This window comes from Oratosquilla oratoria, chromosome 1, assembly GCF_046742065.1.
Source record: "Oratosquilla oratoria isolate Oo_2021 chromosome 1, ASM4674206v1, whole genome shotgun sequence".
In the NCBI taxonomy this organism is placed as follows: domain Eukaryota; kingdom Metazoa; phylum Arthropoda; class Malacostraca; order Stomatopoda; family Squillidae; genus Oratosquilla; species Oratosquilla oratoria.
This window is the reverse complement of record NC_134777.1, coordinates 50,393,192-50,415,691: the sequence shown is the minus strand read 5'-3', so window position 1 is coordinate 50,415,691 and position 22,500 is coordinate 50,393,192. Positions and strand designations below refer to the sequence as shown.

General features: G+C 37.2%; 1 protein-coding gene across 1 annotated transcript in view; it reads left to right on the top strand.

Moving 5' to 3' along the window:
* Positions 1 to 17,426, top strand: part of LOC143017417 (uncharacterized) — a 32,083-nt gene extending 14,657 nt beyond the window's left edge. The window contains exons 4-8 of the mRNA XM_076172436.1: positions 10,360 to 10,487; positions 12,574 to 12,715; positions 14,667 to 14,785; positions 15,172 to 15,289; positions 15,676 to 17,426. Coding sequence (XP_076028551.1) covers positions 10,360 to 10,487; positions 12,574 to 12,715; positions 14,667 to 14,785; positions 15,172 to 15,289; positions 15,676 to 16,064 — 896 coding nt within the window. The 3' untranslated portion in view covers positions 16,065 to 17,426. The remainder of the gene's footprint in view (positions 1 to 10,359; positions 10,488 to 12,573; positions 12,716 to 14,666; positions 14,786 to 15,171; positions 15,290 to 15,675) is intronic.
* The last annotated feature ends 5,074 nt before the right edge of the window (positions 17,427 to 22,500 follow it).

Sequence of the window (22,500 nt, the reverse complement as noted above, 5' to 3'; positions counted from 1 at the left end):
GTATGTAAAGTTAAAGTAATGAAGGTAAGTTTTAGCGCAACTTCCTGATACACCAGGGAAATTACGCGATTTATATATGCATATATGTATATATGACTGACCAATTCCCGACAACATTCGCATGGTGTAGTAGTATGCACTACATCATCGTTCAAAAAGAAATTGACCAATTCCTCGACGATATTCATATGGTTTAGTAATATGTAGTCTCAACTTCATCGAGTCTTTATTCAGGTGAGCCATCCGACAAGTTGTGAATCCATGACAAATGGCTTTAGAAGCTAAGCTAATAGGGAACGAACCATTGGCTGTGGTAATCGTTACCACTAGACCATGAATAAAGACTCGATGAAACCAGAACGACATACTACTACACCATGCGAATGTTGTCGGAGAATTGGTCAATACTTTTTTTATGATGGTCATGGTGTAGTGGTTAGCGTCCTTGCCTTGTGGTAACGATTAGTACAGCCAGATTCACACACACACACACACACACACACACACACACACACACACACACACACACACACACACACACACACACACACACTGACCATCTATAGAATCATGAAAGGCACGGAAATACTTGATAGAGAAGACTTACTAAATTAGGAAAAGAGAAACACAAGAGGACAGGGAAAGAAACTCAAAAAGGATAGTTATAGAAGAGATAAGAAGGAAAACAGTTTTTCACACAGAGGGGTCGACACTTGGAACAAACTGGACGAAATAATATTGTGTGCAAAAACCATACACGAATTTACGAGCAAACTAGACACTGCGAGATATAAAGGCGGACCCCACGAGCGTAGCTCCCCTTCCCGTAAGATATAACTAGGTGAAACACACACACACGCACACACACACACACACACACACACACACACACACACACACACACACACACACACACACACACACACGACTCGATGGCGCGGTTGATAGAGTACTGGACTGCCAGTACGGAGGTGCGGCAGTACCTTGTTCGAATCCTGCCCAGGGCCGAAATTATTTCGGTATCGCTGCGCTTCGGGTCGTTACTCCGACTCTCGTGGGCGGGGAGTTGGGTGTATGTGTGTGTGTAAGGTCATAGCATTACCCATAGATCGGTCATACTAGCTCTGAGCTCTCTTCCAGGAGGAAAATAGCTGTTGATCACGAGTCCAACACGTGATCCAAAGACCAAAGTGAAGAAGTGAATACACATGCGCGCGCGCGTACACACACGTACGTCGGATACACGGCGAAGATTGGAACTCAGGAAAAGAAGTGCAATTTTCGTGGATCTCAACGACGAGGGAGTACCTTGTCGTATTAGTAGGGAAGGGGGAAAGCTCGTGGTGTAGTGGGAAGGTGAAGAAATAGGAAAGAGGGATTATTGAGGAAAATGGAAGGAAATGAGGAAGGGGACGAACGGGCCCCGGGTCTTAGGTGTGGTGTAAACAAACGGGGGGCAGAATACACTGACGAGGAACAACAAGGAAGCAGAGGTGTCAAGAGCAGAAATATAGATAATAGCATCTCAATGGAAAGAGAAGATAACTGCTTTTATGGATTTAATGAGGGAGGAGGTGACAACCTCCCCCGACTAGTAAATCTAGAGGAGAAACTAAAAAAAAAATGAACGAAGAATGGGAGGTTAGGTTTGACCAATTATCACAGGTTACCCAAAGAGTTGATAAACTGGAAGAACTAAAGAAGGAGAATCAAAACCTAACCAAAGAAATAGAAGAATGGAAAAGACAATTAAAAGAAGTAAAAGATGAGAATGAGGAATTAAAGAAGAATAATAAAGAAAATAAAGAATCTACAGCAAAGGGAGCACAGGGTTGGATAAAAGTCCAAGAGAAAAACAAAGTTGTATTTAGAGATGTAGTGACACAACAGATGAAAAAAAAAACTAAGGACACAGTTATTAAATTGATGAGAGAAAAGGAGAATATAGTAAGAGACTTAGCGGACAAAAAGAAATGTATAATTATATTAGGGATGGAAGAGAAGTATAATCCAAATAGGACTACAAGATTAAAAGAGGAAAAGGAAAAGGTGAACAAGATATTAGAAGTAGTTCAAGAGGATGGACAAGAAACAGGGAAAGAAAATGAAGAAATATATAGACTAGGGAAATACAATACAGATAAGACTAAACCAATTAAGAGCAAATTCAGGTCACAAACGACAGCAGAAATATCTTAGCAAAAACAGGCAAACTAGCTGACAGTGAACAATATAAACAAGTATGGATAAAAAGAGAAATGAATAAAGAAGAAAGAGAGGATGAGAAAATAAAAAGACTAGAAGCTAAGGAAAAAAACGAGAACAGAACAGAGTCAGAAAAAGAACAATTCTATTGGAAAGTAGTGGAGAAAGTGATATGAAAGTGAGGAGATGGTTCATAGCAGAGAAAAATGGAAAGGAAACAGAAAACACGATGGAAGTAGCAGAAAATTAAAAGTGTCTTACACAAACATAGATGGCTTAATAACAAGCTTGAACAAACTGAATGATTACCTGATGGAAAAAGAACCGGACATAATGGGAATTGTAGAGACAAAATTGAAAGGTCCACTACCACCCAACAGTGTAGGTCATGGTGCATATAATTATTGGATTAGAAACAGAGAGGTAAAACAAGGGGGTGGAGTTATGTTCCTGACTAAGAAGGATGTAAATGTCAGGAATGTCACACAAGGAAAGAATAGTGTAGAGATGATTACGATGGAAGTGGAGGACAAGGATAAGAAGAGCAGAAAGTTCGTAGTAAATTATGTGCCTCCTAAAACGGCTTCGTGGGAAGAGAGAGAACGCAAAAATATGTTAGAAGACACTAGGATATCACTAAATATGAGGAATGTCAAATATGGAAAGAATAGAGTAGAGATGATTATGATGGAAGTGGAGGATAGGGATGGGAAGAGCAGGAAGTTTGTAGTAAATTATGTGTCTCCTCCAATGGCCTCGTGGGAAGAGAAAGAACACAAAAGTATGTTAGAAGACACAAGGATAACACTAAATAAGATCATGGAAGATGGAGGAAGAATAGTTATAATGGGTGACTTTAATTGTAAAGAAATCTGCTGGGAAGAGATGACAGTGAAGGGTGGAGACGACCTATGGGGAAATGTACTACTTGATATGATTATAGAACATACAATGACGCAATGGATACAAGAGAATACTAGGTATAGAAATGAGGAAGAACCATCGAGACTGGACCTAATAATCACATCAGAACCCGAAATAGTGGACAAGATTGAATATAAGACGCCAATAAGTAAAAGTGACCACATATTGGTTGAACTGGAACTAAATGAGGAAAAATACATGGAAAAAATGAACAATATAGAAAGGGAAGATGGATGTATGGAAAAACAAATTTTGATCAAATAAGAGAATTCTTTCAAAAAGCAGACTGGGAAAGGATACACAAGGAGGAAACAACAGTAGAAGAGAAATGGATTTGTAAAAAAAGAAACTGAAAAGCAAACAAGAATTAGAGAAACTACGGCAAGGAGGAGTAGAATACACAGAGGAAATAGAAATGACAGAAATTATGAACAAGCATTTTAAATCGGTGTTTACGAGGGAGAACATACAACCCAGAGATATCGAGTGGGAGGAGAAAGTCCCCCCTATGAAAGAGATAGAAGTGACAAGGAATGAAATAATGAATCACTTGAGTAATCTCGATGTCAGAAAATCGCATGGACCAGATGAAATGGCAAACTGGATTTTGAGAGAATGCAGGAATGAACTAACAGACAAAATACATAGTCTAATAAGCTGTTCATTGAAAGAAGGAAAAGTTCCAGAAGATTGGAAAAGAGCAAATATAGTACCAATATATAAAGGAAACAAGGGAGATCCCACTAACTATAGACCGGTCTCTCTTACAAGTACGATAGCTAAAATCTGTGAAAGAATCACCAAAACTAGATGGGTGAAGCATCTGGAAAAAAAACCGTACTAAATCCAAGGCAATTTGGATTTAGACAAGGACGACCATGCGTCACAAACTTAATGTGTTTCTATTCAAGGCTAATAGATGTAATACAAGAAAGAGATGGATGGGCTGATTGTGCATTTCTAGGCCTGAAAAAAGCTTTTGATAAGGTGCCACATAAAAATTAAAAAAAAAAAAAAAATTAGAAACTGCAGGAGGAATACAGGACAAACTGCTGAAGTGGATGGAAGACTTCTTGCATGAAAGAAAAATGAGAGTGGTGATAAGAGACAAACACTCTAATTGGGATGAAGTGATTAGTGGAGTTCCACAAGGAACAGTTCTGGCCCCAATAATGTTTGCTATATATATTAATGATATGGATGAAGGAATTGAAAGTTATATGAGCTTCTTTGCGGACGATGCAAAATTGTTTAAAAAAGTGAACACTGTAAAAGATGATGAGTCGCTGCAGAGTGAGCTCAATAAAGTATGGGAATGGAGTAGAAAGTGGGAGATTGAATTCAAAATAAAGAAATGTAGTATAATGGAATTTGGAAGAAGCAAAATAAGAATAGTGGGATCATATAAATTGGGAGAGGAAGAAATTAAAAAAGTAGAGAATGAAAAAGACCTGGGAGTCATTATTATGAATAATATGTCTTCTGAGAAACATATAAACAAAATTTTTGGAGAAACTTATAATTTAATAAGAACAATCAAAGTAGCATTTACATACCTGGACGAAGAAATGGTGAAGAAAATACTAATCACTTTGATAAGACCAAGATTGAAGTATGCAGCGACGACGTGGTCACCAAGTACAAAAAAAAAGGATAACAAAACTTGAAAGAATACAAAGAGCAATTACGAAATTGGCACCGACATTCTCAAAACTATCATATGAAGAGAGACTAGCAAAACTTGAGCTACAGACATTAGAGCAAAGACAAGAGAGAAAAGACTTGATAACTATTTATAGAATCATGAAAGGCATAGAAATTGATAGAGAGGATCTAATAAAATGGGATAGTAGAGATACAAGAGGACACGGAAAGAAAATTAAGAAAGACAGTTACACAAGAGACCTGAACAAGAACAGTTTCCCCACAGGGTAATAGACGTTTGGAACAAGTTATATGAAAAGGTGGTGTGTGCAAAAACGATACAAAAATTTAAAAACAGTCTAGCTAAAACGAGATATGAAGACGGGACACCATGAGCATAGCTCCCCTTCCCGTAAAATACAACTAGATAAATACACACACACACATATATATATATATATATATGTATATATATATGTATATATATATACATATATATATACATATATACATATATATATACATATATAATGTGTGTATATATATATATATACATACATATACATATATATACATATATATATATACATACATATATTTGTAAAAGAGGGGAGTAGGTTCTCAGTAATACACGTGGAGTTAAAAAGGACAGCATTGTTGTAGTTATTCAGTTTTTTCCTCGTGTTCTCGATTTTCCTGATTAGAGATTTACCATTAACCGGGTGAATTGAAACTAAATCTCTGTATTTTTCCATTTCATTCCATTATTTGAGCTCAACGTTTCGTCTTAATGAAGACATTTTCAAGAGTAAACCAAAATATCAAAAATTACATAATTACAGTAATGGTGACAAAATTACAAAAGTTACATAAATACAATAATGTTGACAATTGTGTGCAAGAACAATACTAGTAAAATATGAGGGATACAATATAAATGCAAATAAATACGATGACAATGGTACAAGAAGACTTACATTTAAAGGGATGGGAGAAAAAAAAGTGACAAGTCGGGGATGACATATATAGGCCTATGGTCAGGGGTCAGACAATGGGATCTCAGAGGTCACGGAGTAAGGGGTGTTGGGGGTGGGAGGTTAGGCGGGTGTGGTCACCGGGGGGAGGAAGAGGGTGGAGGTGGAAGGGGAGGAGGGGGAGACGAGGAAGGGAGGGGAGGAGGGAGGAGGGAGTGGGGGATTTTTGTTTCTATACAATGGTCATCACACGTTCCAATAATTTTGGTGGAATTAATCAACTCATCCCTTCTGAGTACAGTGTTGTGGAAATTCTTATGATGTTCTTTGATTGCTCCCTCTTGTAGATGTAATGATAGGCGACGGCTGACTTTGCATCTAGTAAAACCGATGTAGGTATGGTTTAGAGGCTTACAATCCTCTGAAGAGCAACTATATTGGTATACCACATTGGTTCTAGATGTGAAGTGTGATCGCCTAGAAGTTGTTCGTCGTGATCAGAGAGGGAGTTCTGGGATTTTTGTAGTAAATGAGAACTCTGATTTTGTTCTCGCTTGTAGGGAGGTAATTCCTATGGATATTTTTAATTACTTTTTCATCTTTTTTGTGATTATTAGTAAAGGTGTTTCTGTAATATATGTATTACAGAAACACCTTTATATATATATATATATATATATATATATATATATATATTATATGTGTATATATATACATACACACACACATACACACACACACACACACACATATATATATATATATATATATATATATATATATACATATCATATATATATATATATATATATATATATATATATATACATATCATATATATATATATATATATATATATATATATATATATATATGAAGGATTTAATAGCGTTAAAGTGCAACGGATAGCTGATTCTGTGTACTATTGGTGGGTGTGAGAGCTAGAGAGTGTGGACGACTGGAAAGCACCGGAATATTGGAAGTGAGTGACCTGCATCATGATGATTCCCACCGGATTAAAAAATTCGGAAATCTTAGCTGCAGCTCAGTTCTCCTTGAATACCGTAAAAGCCGTGAGATGTGAGCTGGAGAATTGCGACTGAGATGTAAAAACAGTGGCTAACAGGAAGGATTAGAGTAGGCGTTCTGACTCTGTCCGCACAACCAAATTCGTCGAGAAGCTGAAAAAAAAAATGTACATCAAGATCCAGGCAAGGAAATGCGGACCTTGGCGCGAGAGATGGATGTCGGAGTCGCGACTATGAAGAAAACGCTGAGCGAGGATCTTCGCTACTCCTCATACAAGAGCGCAAGGATCAACTACTCACCGCTAAGGCCTAAGAGAACCGCCTTACGAAAGCCAAGAAACTCCTCAACAAGGTCAAATATCCAGTCTAGCCGGGGATACTCTGGTTCTTCTCAGAGGAGAACTTCTGCCAGGACAAGTTACACAACGCGCAGAACAACAGGTGGCTAGCCTACAGTCCGCACGAGGTCCCGCGCTTCATGAAGACCAAGTTCCCTCAAACTGTGATGGTCTTTGGGTGTGTTTCCAGCGAAGGTCACGTCATGCCGCCCCACATCTTTGAAGAGGGACTCAAACTCACTTCAGATGGCTATATTGAGTTGCTGTCTACTGCTGTCAAGCGCTGGGTGGAGAAGTGGCTGTCTGAGAACTTCTACGACTTCACCAGTCCCAACATCTGGCCCCCAACTCGCCTGATTGCAACCCCATAGACTATGCGTGGGGCGCAGTTGAAAAGACACCAATCGTACCGCCTGCAATATCAAGGACGAGCTGATTACCAGGATCAAACTAGTGTTCAAGCGTCTCTCGAAGGACATCGTGAAGTCCTGCCTGGAGGCCGTGGTGGAGGCTCAGGGCGGCTTCTTTGAGTGAGCTGTATTTGGTAAAAGATCTTCTAAGATATGCACTTTGAATTTTGAGAATACATCAGTTTTTGGCCAAAATATGAGGATTTTCTTTCCTTTCCGAAAAAAGCGTCAAATTTATTCCGAACACCCTATCTATCTATCTATCTATATACATATATACATATATATATATATATATATATATATATATATATATATATATATATATATATATACACGTATATATATATATATTCATATATGAAGGCATCCTGACAGGTTGTAAGAGAGGGAAAACACACAAGTAGAACAATTTTTTTTTTCTCTGACTAGTTTCGCACTGTGGTGCTTTTTCAGAAAGAACGTTCAAACTACAAAAAAATGACATCAAATACAGGAAATGTATGCGGGAGTGAAAGGGTACAAGGATAGGTCAATTGGTATGGGTTCTAGAAGGCTCAAAATCCTATGGACTGGTTAGACTTGCACTCTGTGAGGTGCTTCCGGTGATCTGACGTCCTGTCTTCTTACATTCTCTTGCTACGTGTAGGGCTGTTGACTTTGAATGTTTAATGTCACCTATTTTATCATTAAAAGAACATAGAGCCAATGCCCAACACCACCGCAACTCCAACGCCCTCGTGAACCATGTAGATGTAGATGAAAAAAGGACATTTACCAAAATGGGAACAAGGAAAAATATTGCACAAGAATCTTAGTAAAAAAGAAAGGAAAATTGTAGAAGCTCTGTACATAGCCACTAAAAAATGCATGAATAATAGAATAGGTGACATTAGATATTCAAAGTTAACAGCCTTACACATAGAATTTCGAGCCTCATTGAACCCAAACTAATTGGGATATTCTTGCCTTGTACACTTTTACTCCCCCACACATTTCCAGTATTTAATGCCAGTTTTTCTAAAGTTTGAACATTTTTCTAAAGAAGCACCACAGTGCTAATCTAGTCAAAGAATAAACTCTTGTTCTACTTGTGTGTTTTCCCTCTGCCTCTCATATATTCATACGTAAATATAAATGTATATGTATGCATATATATATATATATATATAAAGTCTATGTGTGTGTGTGTGTGTGTGTGAGAGAGAGAGAGAGAGAGAGAGAGAGTGTATGTATGTATATATGATATATATATATATATATATATATATATATATATATATACATACATATATAGGTGTGTGTGTGTGTGTACAACACTGAATGGGTCCCAGTGAACAGATTTACATTTATCAACCACAATTCACTTTAATTCTAAGCCATCAACGTCGTGTATGTGTATGTAACTCGTGCATACAAATATAAGAAAGCTGCGCTCACCTTATATCTCTCTTGGTAGAGCGTTGGGCTAAATCACTGTCACTTGTTACGTGCCAGCGGAGGTTCAAGTCCTTACCTTGACCTCGTATAAATTTTTGCATGTACAGTATGCTTCTTCTAGTTCTTCAACGTTGATGAATTAGAATTAAAGTGAATTGTCGTTGATAAATGTAAATCTGTTCACTGGCACCCATTCAGTGTTGTACAAATACTTTCCCGCTTTACATTCTAGCAATTGTACTATCATGGCGGAGGTGGGTTGAACGCAAAAATTCGTGTATGTGTATATAACTCGAGCATACAAATATAAGAAAGTTGCGCTCAACGTATATCTCTCTTGATAGCCCATTAGGCTAAGTCACTGTCACTTGTTACGTGCTAGCGGAGGTTTGAGTCCTTAGCTTGACCACTTATCAATTTCTGCATGTACTGTATGCCTCCTCGAGTTCTTCGATGTTGATGGCTTAGAATTAAAGTGAATTGTGGCTGATATATATATATATATATATATATATATATATATGTGTGTGTGTGTGTGTGTGTGTGTGTGTGTGTGTGTGTGTGTGTGTGTGTGTCTGCGTTTATATATTCATATATATATTCTATGTATATACATGCATACATATATACGTATATGTATATATATATATATATCTATCTATACATACATACATATATGTATACATATATGTGTGTGTATATATATATATATATATATATTAATGTGTATATATATATATATATATATATATATATATATATATATATATATATATATATATATATATGCATATAATTCACAGAACTGGCACGTGGTCCAATGATATTCTGGTTACTTCTTAGGAAAAGAAAACGCGAAATTCCTAAGCGCTTTCGTGCAATTCACATCTTCAGGTGAGAGAAACGAATATAATATATAACTAAGTAAAGTCACAAAACACGTATAATTAGGAAAGGCAACAAAGCATAAAATTAAGATTGGTCTTCCTTAGTTTTAGGTTCTCTTGCTTTTCCTAATCATATACATATTGTGGCTTTTCCTAGTTACATATGCTATTTATCTTTATGCTTACTTTCTACCGATCTTATCTGTACTCACCTCTGAAGATCTGAATTGTCCGAAAATGCTTGCGAATTCCGTGTTACCTTTTTCTAAATGGTAACCAGCATATTCTGAAAATGAGGCTTCCCTCCTTTGAATCATCCGACACGCAGCTGGAACTAATCACAAGATCACAAAAGAAGCTCGAGCTTAATCCAAAATGGTTTCAACCATTTCATTGCGTATGGGATCCGGGGGTGTCCTGATCTGGCGACTTCTAGAATATATAACAAGGTAGAGTCTGAACATAATTATTTTTCCCTAAATTAAGTTTCTCTTTTATATTTCTTCTAGATACGGAGGCCCCAACGTTCAGTGTCTGCCCAGAAGATTCTAACGTGACTACTCCCTATGGCTGGGCGACATACCCTGTAACGATCGGAACACACGTTTCCGACAACTCCGGCCTCTGGACTGTGCAGGTGCGTGGGAAGTCTACGCAGTGAAAATCCTATTTTCCGGGATTTTTTTTTTTTTTTTTTTTTTACAAATCACTCTATTTTCAGGGGCTACTTTTTTTTATTTTCCAGTGATCCATTCCCACTTTCCAGGGTTTGAATTTTTAGGGATATTTTTCTCTTTCGTAACATCTAAGATATGTCACCACTACCGTACCCGCGTACCGCCTTTGTATGACTACGTACTTTATTTTATATATATTTTTGTATATATTAAAACAGTCAAAAGTACATGTATAGATACTGTTGATACCGACATAGGGATTCTGTAGCGCAATGATTCTGTGAAGTAAAGCAAAATGCGGCACTATTTTCTTGTAGCATTCGCATGGTCTATGAATATCATAAAACAATAGATTTATAGGTCCCTCACAATTTATTCACGGATGTGATTATACGTTTTTCCGTCGCCCTCGTACTCTAATTTTGAGCTAATTTCCGGAGCTCTTTTTGAACTTTCGTGGCGAATTCACCCATTGCCCCCGTGTATTTTTCCCCAGCTTACACCATATCTCGAAGGTTGCCGGCCAAGTCTTCGACCGCCTTTCTGTCTTTGCGTCTGCCAGGCAATCAAGGGGTGTGACAGCCACCTAGGTCAGGTAGTAGGGTAGTCAGGCAGCCAGACAGTCAAGCAGTCAGACACTCGGGCAGGTAGGCTGTGCAGTCGGACGCCTGAGCTGTCAGCCAATCGGGCAGTTAGAAAGTAAGGTAGCGGAATAGTCGTTCTGTCAGTGCATTTTTTTTTTTTTTTTGTCTATGTGAGTGTATGATTTATGTGCATTCATTAATGCATATGTGTACAAATGAGCATATATATGTATATATATATTTATATATATATATATATATACATAAATATATACACATTTATACATATATATATATTTGAATAATTCGCTAGTGGACAGCGACATCAATCATACAATCCATGACCGTCGCGCAGAGGATTCGAACCACCGCCTATAGACTCAAGAGAGTCCACAGCACCCGCCTTTAACCACTCGAGTGGTTAAAGGCGGGTGCTGTGGACTCTCTTGGGTCTATAGGCTGTGGACTCTCTTGGACTCTCTTGGGTCTATAGGCGGTGGTTCGAATCCTCTGCGCGACGGTCATGGATTGTATGATATATACATATATATATATGTATACATATATATATATATATATATATGTATACATATGTATACATATATGTGTACTGTATATATATATATATATATATATATATATATGTGTGTGTGTGTGTGTGTGTGTGTGTGTGTGTGTGTGTGTGTGTGTGTGTGTGTGTGTGTGTGTGTGTGTGTGTACATATATATATATATATATATATATATATAAATATATGTATATATATATATATACGTACATATAGGTGTGCATACAGGTGTTAGTTTGTGCTTATAATAGAGAACACACTCCTCAGTCATCATAAAAACTCGACAAATTACAGAGTAAATGGCAACAGCAATGGTTATGAAATAGTTTCGCCATCCATTGCAATCTCACCAGAGGTTTTATTTTTCTTTGTGCGTATACCACATTATGTAAATGTTATATGAACAAATACAAATCTTGTTGATGTACATACACAAGTCCCCAAATATCGCCCGCTATTTTTGCCCCATACTTTACATAGTCCCACACCTAATTTCTTTGCAGATCAATAGAGATAGTTCTACAACCATAGAAGGGTGAGGGGAGCAATACAGTTACCCTCATATTTTCAACGGCAGGATTCAGTCATAATATCTATTTAACATTTAGAGAGTTTGATCAAGTTTATCTTAAGAAAATTTTTAAAAATGAATCCTTTACATAGATATTTTCTATGGACGCCTTAATCTCGGATGGTTACCCAAAAGAGAAATTACAAAATACAAAAACAGTGGAAACTTACATTTTAGAATAAGATAAAGCAAAAAAGAATCTAACATTAATAATAAAATTATAGACAGACAGACAATTGGACAAACAGGCAGACAAAAAGACAGATGGATAGCTAGCTAGCCAAATTGTATAAATTGATATGTCTTTTGTCTGCCCGGTGTAGCTGACCGTTGACGGCGAGATCCAGGAATCGTCCAACCCTACGATGGATTTGAAACCTGGAACACATACTATTTCCTTCGTGGCCAAGGACTCCTACGACAACGAGAATACCTGCACCTACACTATCGGCGTAGATTTGAGCGGTAAGGGACTGGCACAGTCTATAAGCTATATTCTTTTAAGAGATATGGGGAAAAATCCTTAACCATCCAAGTCAAATCGGTTGGTATCCCTTGTTTCTTCACTGGACGCAACAAAACGACTTATTTTATCTCTTCTTTCACCGAAGTGAAATTGAAATAATGATAGTAATAAGAATGATAATGAACTGAGTCACTGCATCTACGGAAACAACAAATGGGAGTACTTAACAATTACCTGTACTTTTAAGACTTCGACTCAATTCGCCTGTAGGAATGCTACAACCAAGATCTAGGTATATATAGATCTTGGCTACAACCATAATAAATTGAGTGACATCGTACGTCAGACAACAGGTACATTAAATTGTAATAGTTAACCTTTTCACGATTTTTAGATAAAACTGAAATAGTTCAACGTTTTTGATGACGAATTGCTCTGAAACTTTAGATTCTAAAACTGGCATCCTGAGTGCGTTTCTTTTTATGGAAATCTGTGATACCGTTTTTACTATACTTCTTCCGACAAGTTCGCTCGAGTGATATGTAGATGGTCATCAATGCATGCAGTCCTGTCTACTCACGAGCTTAGAAGTGGGGTTTATGGACAGTGGCGGCGCCAGGGGGGGGCTTGGGGGGCTACACCCCCCATTAGCCCCCCCAACTGAAATGAGCAAATTGAAAATTTATAACACTCATTGAAATAATTCTATCAAGTGGAATGGAATTTTTAATTGCAAGGGCTAAAGATTTGTCAGCCATCAGTGCTAGCCCTACCATTAACCCCCTCCCCTTCTGAAATGAGGATAATATATGTGTATTATCATATTACTATTAGCCCCCCAAAAAATTTGCTCAGCCCCCCCTTAGCCTCCCCAACTAAAAATTCCTGGCGCCGCCGCTGTTTATGGAATATGTTACACTGCTTTATCCTAAGCCAATTACAGATAAGCTCTGAGGGTTACGTGACGTCAAAGTTCTTTCGATATTTCCAACAAATATGAACATTCTTGATATATTTAAACGTTAGTTGGAAGGGGAAGGATAGGAGGAATAATGCCTGTGATTCTTCATCATGGTCTTGGAAAACTTAACAGACCTCGATAATGTACAGTCTAACAGTGGTAGGTCATGTTAGGAACTCCTTCAGAAGATTGACATTACCTATGATGCTATGATTTCGCTCGACCAGAATATATGGCGTTGTCAATATTTATGCAGGACCTTCGAGTCACTTATGTTCTCTCTTGCTGCACAGCGATAACACAAATACATTGAATAAGCGTCTCGGCGTCTTTGGTACCAAGTGCCTTCGGAGAACCAAAATTCAGACTTGATGATCATCCTCATTGTTCTGGGCCACGTGCTAGGCTTGTGATTGATAGCTGCTGCCTTTGTGGACGAAAGTTTCAAAGTTCATTTGATACGATCAGTTAGTAATACTCACACACACACACACACACACACACACACACACACACACACACACACACACACACACACACACACACACACACACACACAGTTATAGAAGAGACATGAAAAAGAACAGCTTTCCTCACAGAGTGGTTGATGTATGGAACACACTAGACGAAACATTAGTGTGTGCAAAAACAATGCACGAATTTAAGAACAAATCAGATATGGCGAGATATAGAGACGGGACACCATGGGCGTAGCTACCCTTCCCGTAAGTTACAATTAGGTAAATATACACCGTCTCCTTGCACAAGGGGGGCGGTAACAGTTTGCAAAGTGTGATGCTTTGCTAGCTCTTAGCAGGGCTGAAACACGTTTCCGCAACACCAGCAATTCGTGAAAGTCTCTGACAGGTTTCTGAATGCCAAGTAAATTGGAATCACGTCTTTCGGATTATAATTACGTCGTCTCTGTCGCGACTCTCATTTATCACATAAACTTTCTATATTCATCTATTGTGTTGTTTTATTTGCAGATAAAACTCCACCGACTGTAGTCTCCTGTCCAAAGTCGATGACGTTCGAAACCTCGAAGCCCATTTTTGTGACGTACGAGGAGCCACAGTTTTCAGATGACACTGGGTTCATCGCCAAGGTAGGAAAATGAGTGAGAATACAATTTTCTTACGATTTCACTATTTGTATTAACAAACCGATCTAATAAAAATGTTTTGTGATTTCCATGTCAATATACGTTGATTACTTTCAATTTTCTTGCCATTTCATTGACAAATTAGTGATTGTGGTATATATTTATATAGTTATGTATTTCTGATAACCTACTTGGAAGACCGTGACACTGTTGTCTCGTATGTAAAGCCAAAACTTTTGTACTGGACTATACGATTTCCCAGAAAAACGAACATAGGAAATAAAATGTGACATATTCTTTATATAAAATATTCATTAGTTATATTGTACTCAAAAGATCAAAATTATATTTGTTCTCTTGTATCTAAAAACAAAATTTTTGTATTGTAGGTGGAGTCAACACTGGAGAACGGTTCTCTCATGTCTTGGGGAAGACATAAAGTCGTCGTCACCGCCTACGACAACTCCTCGAACAGCGTCTCCTGCGAATTCATGGTCGTTATCACCGGTAGGTTCAAAGTCTTGGGATTCCATTACAAGATAAAATCCAAGTTCTAAAAGAGTAGCAGTATTCGTGACCAAGCTGAAGCTAAAAAAATAAAAAAGCCAACCCAACGAAACCTAACCTAACCTAACCTAATATAGCCTAACTGAACCAAGCCTAGCTTAACCTAACTTTAGCGTCTAATTTCTCATCTGAAGGAAATACCTATGGACGTTAAAGAGTGAAATCTATCTTGTTTGACACTTAATCATCTGTATTTATTCTCCCTGTTACCATAAGTTTTTATTCAGCCGAAAGACTCCCTTCATTAAAATCAAAAGATTAAGTCAGTTGCCTACCACTTTGCCGCCTTCGCCAGCTCCTTCACTGATCTCAATCTCCTTCGTCAGGAGTCCCTTGCCAACGGCTCGACGTGCCCACAAACGGCGCCCTGGTCTGCCACGAGAGCTACGCTGGTGGTTTCTGCGTCGCTATGTGCGGTCCTGGGCAGGATTTCACCGTCCTTCCGGATCTGGAGGTGCCCTCCGACTACCTGTGCAACACGGCAGGCTCTTGGTACCCCTTCGAATACGGCTTCAACTGCACTGACCCAAGAGGCGACACCCCTGTCCTCTCTGACACCCACTACTTCGACACGCTCTGCAATGAGACGACGGCACAGGAACAGATGAAGAGCAACGCCCTAGAGGTTTACAACCTCTCCGGAGCTGACATTACGACTGGAGTCGATCTCACTCCCGAAGATTTCTTCGTCTCGTGTGGGCCTTTAGAGGTCTAGTTCTTCTTAGACTCCCGATTCTTTCTTTATTCGTTACCAAACAAATTTCATTAAAAAGGGCATTAAATGTGCTTGACAGATTTTTTATACAAAATTTAGCAGTTTGATCAATGATTTACGCCTTCGAGTGATCACTGTCAAGGAGGCATCAATGATCAATGATAGCACCGATATAGCGACATTTGAAAAACCGGTCTTTCAAGGTTTTATCCAGTTAGTCACTTTTATTGTATCATTATGATAATTGATGTCATAAATTTCATTAAATGGAAAACCCGCTGCCCCACAGCGGCAGGTAACGGTCCTCAGTCCTCCCCACACATCTCTCTAGGAAAGAAATTTGGACTTTTGTCTATGTTATGTGAATGTGGGTCTGTTTGTCACCGGCTGAAAGTGGGAGGAGAGGAACAGTCGCCAGTTTTCAACTCGTATGTGTATAAACGTGTAAGAAATGCAGTTGAATATATTAGAGATATTTGGCCTCGTCCGGGGACCGAGTGTCATCCCCTCAGGACTACACCACTTAATGGAGTGAGGTGGTTGACGGGTTTTAAAAATGGGGAGCTGGGTTGTCAATTTTGCAGGACCACCACAAAAAGGTACCCGCCACTGGTCTCTTTTTGATTGCATTTTCGACTAGAATATAAACCAGTACTCATCAGGCTATAGAACAGAGCATCATCTTGAGCTCAATTAGTACATACATCATATGCCCCAGGCACGGTCTCCACACAGAAGACAACATCTGACACATTCATTTGAGGCAGCCCTGACTGACCAACGGGTCAGTTTGATATCTATGGCAAGATCCCTTGGTGCCACAGATCTTTTGGAAGTGTCCCAGAAATACCTGTGGCACACTGCACCTTTGTGTTGTAGTTTGAAGAATGAAGTAAATCATCTGTATTATGTCTGGTCACCAGCTCTCAGATACAGGTTAATTCTGATCTTTTAAAACGTTTTATTTTATTTTTGTTTTGGTGCATAGCTAGTATTAAAGATAATTAATCTGTAACGATTATTAGGGCTGATTCACCCCCGCTTTGATTAATTCCTTTATGACTCATAATGTGTCCAACACCAGATGGTTTAGTTCAGCTGAGGGAATGTCATGGGATCAAAGAGGTTAACTCTTTTTTTGTAATTTTTCTATATTAATTTTTTTCTCTTTATATAACTTATACTTTTGATAATTCGTCTTTGTGTGAACAGAGAACGAATTACTGTGTCTTTTCCTTACAGAAATTACAAACGGGTGTTTATAATATTCTCTGTTATATATGTGATATACAAGAAAACATAATTCAACGTTTACTATATTCTCTATTATATACGTTCATCAAATAAACTATAAAACCCCGACTGTGACTAAAATTTACCGGGCAAAAAAAACTTCTGAAAAAAGTAGGCTTCTCCTATGTTTACTCCTTTCATCATTTCACTTTTCTAATATTATTAACACTAATATTTATAAAAAAAAAAAAATAACGAATTGACCATATACTTTCTCTGAATAAAATTTTTGCATATATATATATATATATATATATATATATATATATATATATATATATATATGTTTGTGTATATATACGTACCGTATTTTTCGGACCATAAGGCGCACCCGTAATTTGCTATTCCCTGTCCTTACATAAAGCACACCTGACCATAAGGCGCACCTGGTCTCGTCATCGGATAATCATGCATATGTGAGTGCATTCAGAACAACATTTTCGTTGTTAAATGAGAAAAATCGGTTGGGATTTAGCAAAATTACAAAAATAAATGATATATATTTTTATTTTGGTCAGTGAAATCAGACCACCTCCATGGACGGTCTGTCCTGTCAATACTCCTAAAAAACAACAGACACGTTACGGGAATTGTGGGGAATAAAACCAAAATTAGCAGTTTTATTCCCGGAATTCTCTATTCACTTAAAAACACAAGATTACAAATGAAGAAATTTTTTTAGTTTCGACCATGGGCGCAATATAGCAATAAAAAATTATTATTAATTTTGTAAATTATAATTTATCAACGTAATATGCAATTTTGTGAGCGGAAATAAAAAACAAAAAATGTGCTGAAACAGATTTCGTAAGTAACGAAGTCGTGTCGGACGAATGGTACGCCATGTTTGTTATGATAGATGCCGACGTCGAAGATATGAAAGCGTGATAAATTCGCCTAACCTAACCTAACCTGTGTTTAATAAATCATTACCTGCAAATTAAATGTCACCCGGCTCGTCCTCGTTGTCGTCGTCGTGAGAGACGTTGGCGTCCCGATCCTATGCTACCGACTTCGATCATTAGCATATTTGCTTGTAGCAAGGTATTTTTATTTTCATTTCCGCCCACAAAATTGCATATTACGTTAATGCATATTAATATACAAAATTAATAATTAATTTTATATTGCTATATTGCGCCCATGATCGAAACTAAAAAAATATCCAAATGACTACAGTCTGAGTGGAGCGAGACTATACCAATGCAAAATGGCTATCTGTGTCGTGGACGCTATCATGTCATAGCCATGATAGCGTGAATGAATGCTGTGGCATGGACCCGAAAACTGTCGAAGTTTTCACTATTTTCTTGTCAAGATACATGCATCTTGGTTATAACTTTGTTGTAACTTTTGCTAGGCCTATCATGCACTGTCGCCGTCGGCAGGCTAGGTACGAAACGTGTCAAAATAGTACGTCACTATCCGAGGCATTTTTTTTTTTTTTTTTTTTTTTTTTCCACTGAAGCCACACATAAGGCACGATAAGGCGCACCACCCGATTTTGGCCGATTTTAAGGATTTTTCAGGCGTCTTATGGTCCGAAAAATGCGGTATATATACAGTATATATATATATATTGACGAGAAACACCAGATGAGGACGGAGCCTTTATTTGTACGACGTTTCGCTTATTACAGCTTTTTCAAGTACAAGTTGAGATACAAATATTTGAGATTAAATAAGGGGAAAGGAGGGAACGGGGAGAGAAAAAAGGGGAGGGAAGGAAGAGGAGGAGGAGAAGGGGGGGGGAAGGACACAGGGAAAGGATGAGAATGCTGGCCCAAACGTCCGAGGGCGAAATGTCCACAAAGGGTGGTTTAGATATTTAATATTTTGCTGGCCATGGGTATTAGGGGAATAATGTGAGGCGAGATGTTAAACATGCCCCTGTTGAACACTATTGAACAAAACAGGGGCATGTTTAACATCTCGCCTCACATTATTCCCCTAATACCCATGGCCAGCAAAATATTAAATATCTAAACCACCCTTTGTGGACATTTCGCCCACGGACGTTTGGGCCAGCATTCTCGTCCTTTCCCAGTGTCCAATCCCCCCCTTCTCCTCCTCCTCTTCCTTCCCCCCCCTTTTTTTCTCTCCCCGTTCCCTCCTTTCCCTTATTTAATCTCAAACATTTGTACCTCAACTTGTACTTGAAAAAGCTGTAATAAGCGAAACGTCGTACAAATAAAGGCTCCGTCCTCACATGGTGTTTTCTCGTCAATCTTGTCGGCAACTGCCACTTTTAATCATATATATATATATATATATATATATATATATATATATATATACACATATACATATATATATATATATATATACACATATACATGTATATACATATATATGTTTATATATATACATATATATATATATGTATATATATATATATATATATATATGCATGCACATACATATACATGTTCATATATGTATAATATGTATATGTATATATATATATATATATATATATATATATATATATAGATATATATATATATTGCAGACAAAAACGTTCGGACTACATTTCTTATTTACCAGTGGGGTTTTTTCTGCAAATTACATTCACGTGTCATTTGTGAAATACTGCAATATATACATGTATATATATACATGTATATATATATATATATATATATATATATGTACATATATATATATGTACATATATATATACATATATATACATATGTATATATATATATATCTATATATATATATATATATATATATATGTATGTACATATATATACATATATATACACATGTATATATATATATCTATATATATATATATATATGTACATATATATACATATATATATATATACATATGTATATATATATATGTATATGTACATATATATATACATATGCATGCATGTATATGTATATATATATATATATATATTATATATATATATAACTATGTATATATATACATACATATATAACTATGTATATATATACATACATATATATGCTAATAAGAACACGGGTACGTGTGTTCACGAATGCAAAGTGGCCTATTTTGGATACATACACACATTCATACAAACATACAAACATACATACATATGTATATATGTATGTGTGTGTATATATATATATATATATATATATATATATATATATATATATATATATATATATATATATATATATATATATATATATGTGTGTGGTCCCAAAAATATACTCACTTTTTGACAGACGATTACTAATGTGTCCCAAAAATGTATTCACTCTTTGACTTCCCAGTATTCATGCATTTTGTGTTCAAGTAGGTGTTTATCGACATAGATACAATACGAAGGGATTAAATTAAATTCATGAAAATAAAATGTTGTAGAAAAGATTATCTAATGTCATTTAGAATTATTTAATGTTCTCTCTCATTCCTGCGTGTTCGCAAATGTTCAAACTGGTTCCCATTATTTTCCAACGTACAACAATGGATTCGACAACATTGCCAAGCATTTCGTTTCGAATTGCAAGACATTGTCTTCGGATTTCATTTTTCAAATCATCGATTGCCGCTGGTTTTGCGGCGTAAACCTTATCTCTGAGATATCCCCATAAAGAGAAATCCATTGGCGTGAGTTCTAGGGAACATGCAGGAAATTCTACGTTAACTCGTCTCCCAATCCATTTGTTTGGATGTGCTGCATTGCGGTAATCCCGCACATCACAATGGTAGTGGGGAGGAGCTCCCTCTTGCTGGAAGTAAATCTCCTCGTCCCCAAACATCTCTTCAGTTCTTGGACCGATATTTTCCATCAGTAAATTTAAGTAAATTAGGCCACTGACAGTTTGATTAAAAAAAGAATGGTCCAATGATGCCCAATGCTGACATCCCACACCACACAGTAACGCCTGGTAAGTTCAAATGGTGTTCCATAGTAAAATGTGCAACTGGGTCAGTTAACCGACATAATTGCACACACACACACACACACACACACACACACACACACACACACACACACACATACACACATACCGACTCGGTGGCACAGTTGGTAGAGCGCTGAACTGGGAAGCAGAAGTGCTCCCAGTAGCCAGTTCGAATCCTGCCCAGGGCCGAAATTATTTTGGTATCGCTGTGCCTCGGGTCGTTACTCTGACTCTCGTGGGCGGGGAGTTGGGGGTGTGTGTGTGTGCAAGGTCATAGCATTACCCATAGATCGGACCTACGAGCTCTGAGCTCTCTTCCAGGAGGGAAATAGCTGTCGATCACGAGTCCAACACGTGATCCAAAGGCCAAGTGAATACACACATTTATATATATATATATATATATATATATATATGTATATGTATATGTATATGTGTGTGTGTGTGTATGTGTATATATATATATATATATATATATATATATATATATATATATATACGTATATATATTTACATATGTAACTTTTTAATCCTCTGTCGGTGAAAAGAATTCAGAAATACTAATTATCTGTATATTTCGACCACTGACTGTGGTCCTCTTCAGCAGAATGATACAAAGGAATAGAGTTAACAAGTATAAATATGGACAGGGAGAGAACAATTAGGAGACGTGGGCAAGGAGACTCAAGTTACTTGGGGTTGGTATGTGGGAATCTGTCCTGCCGCTTTCATAATCAATTTGTTTGCTGGCAGTGGTCGAAATATACAAATCATTAGTATTTCTGATTTCTTTTCTGCGACAGTGGGTCAACAAGTTTCATTTTACCAATGTGCTATTACATTACGCTGTGCTAATATGTATGTATATATATATATATATATATATATATATATATATATGCCGAAAACCACAAGTAAAATAACAGAAATGAGACCGAGTGCTTTCGTCTATAAAAACATTTTCAAGGTATATGCATAGCAGAGAAACAAGAATATACCCAAAGGGTAGATCTCTCCCAGTGACCTATGAACTCAGGTTCCCGAAGGTTAAGGCTACATTTTTTTCTTAATAATAAAATCATCCAATTTGTACAATCCATGACTTAAATTTTAAATGTTAACAAACGTATCCTTGATCAAACTGGTCTCCTATGATATTTCTATTCAAATATGAATTACTCTTAACAATTACTTTAGCTTCCTTTCAATTAATGCAATGGCTAATCCCTGTGTGGGAGTT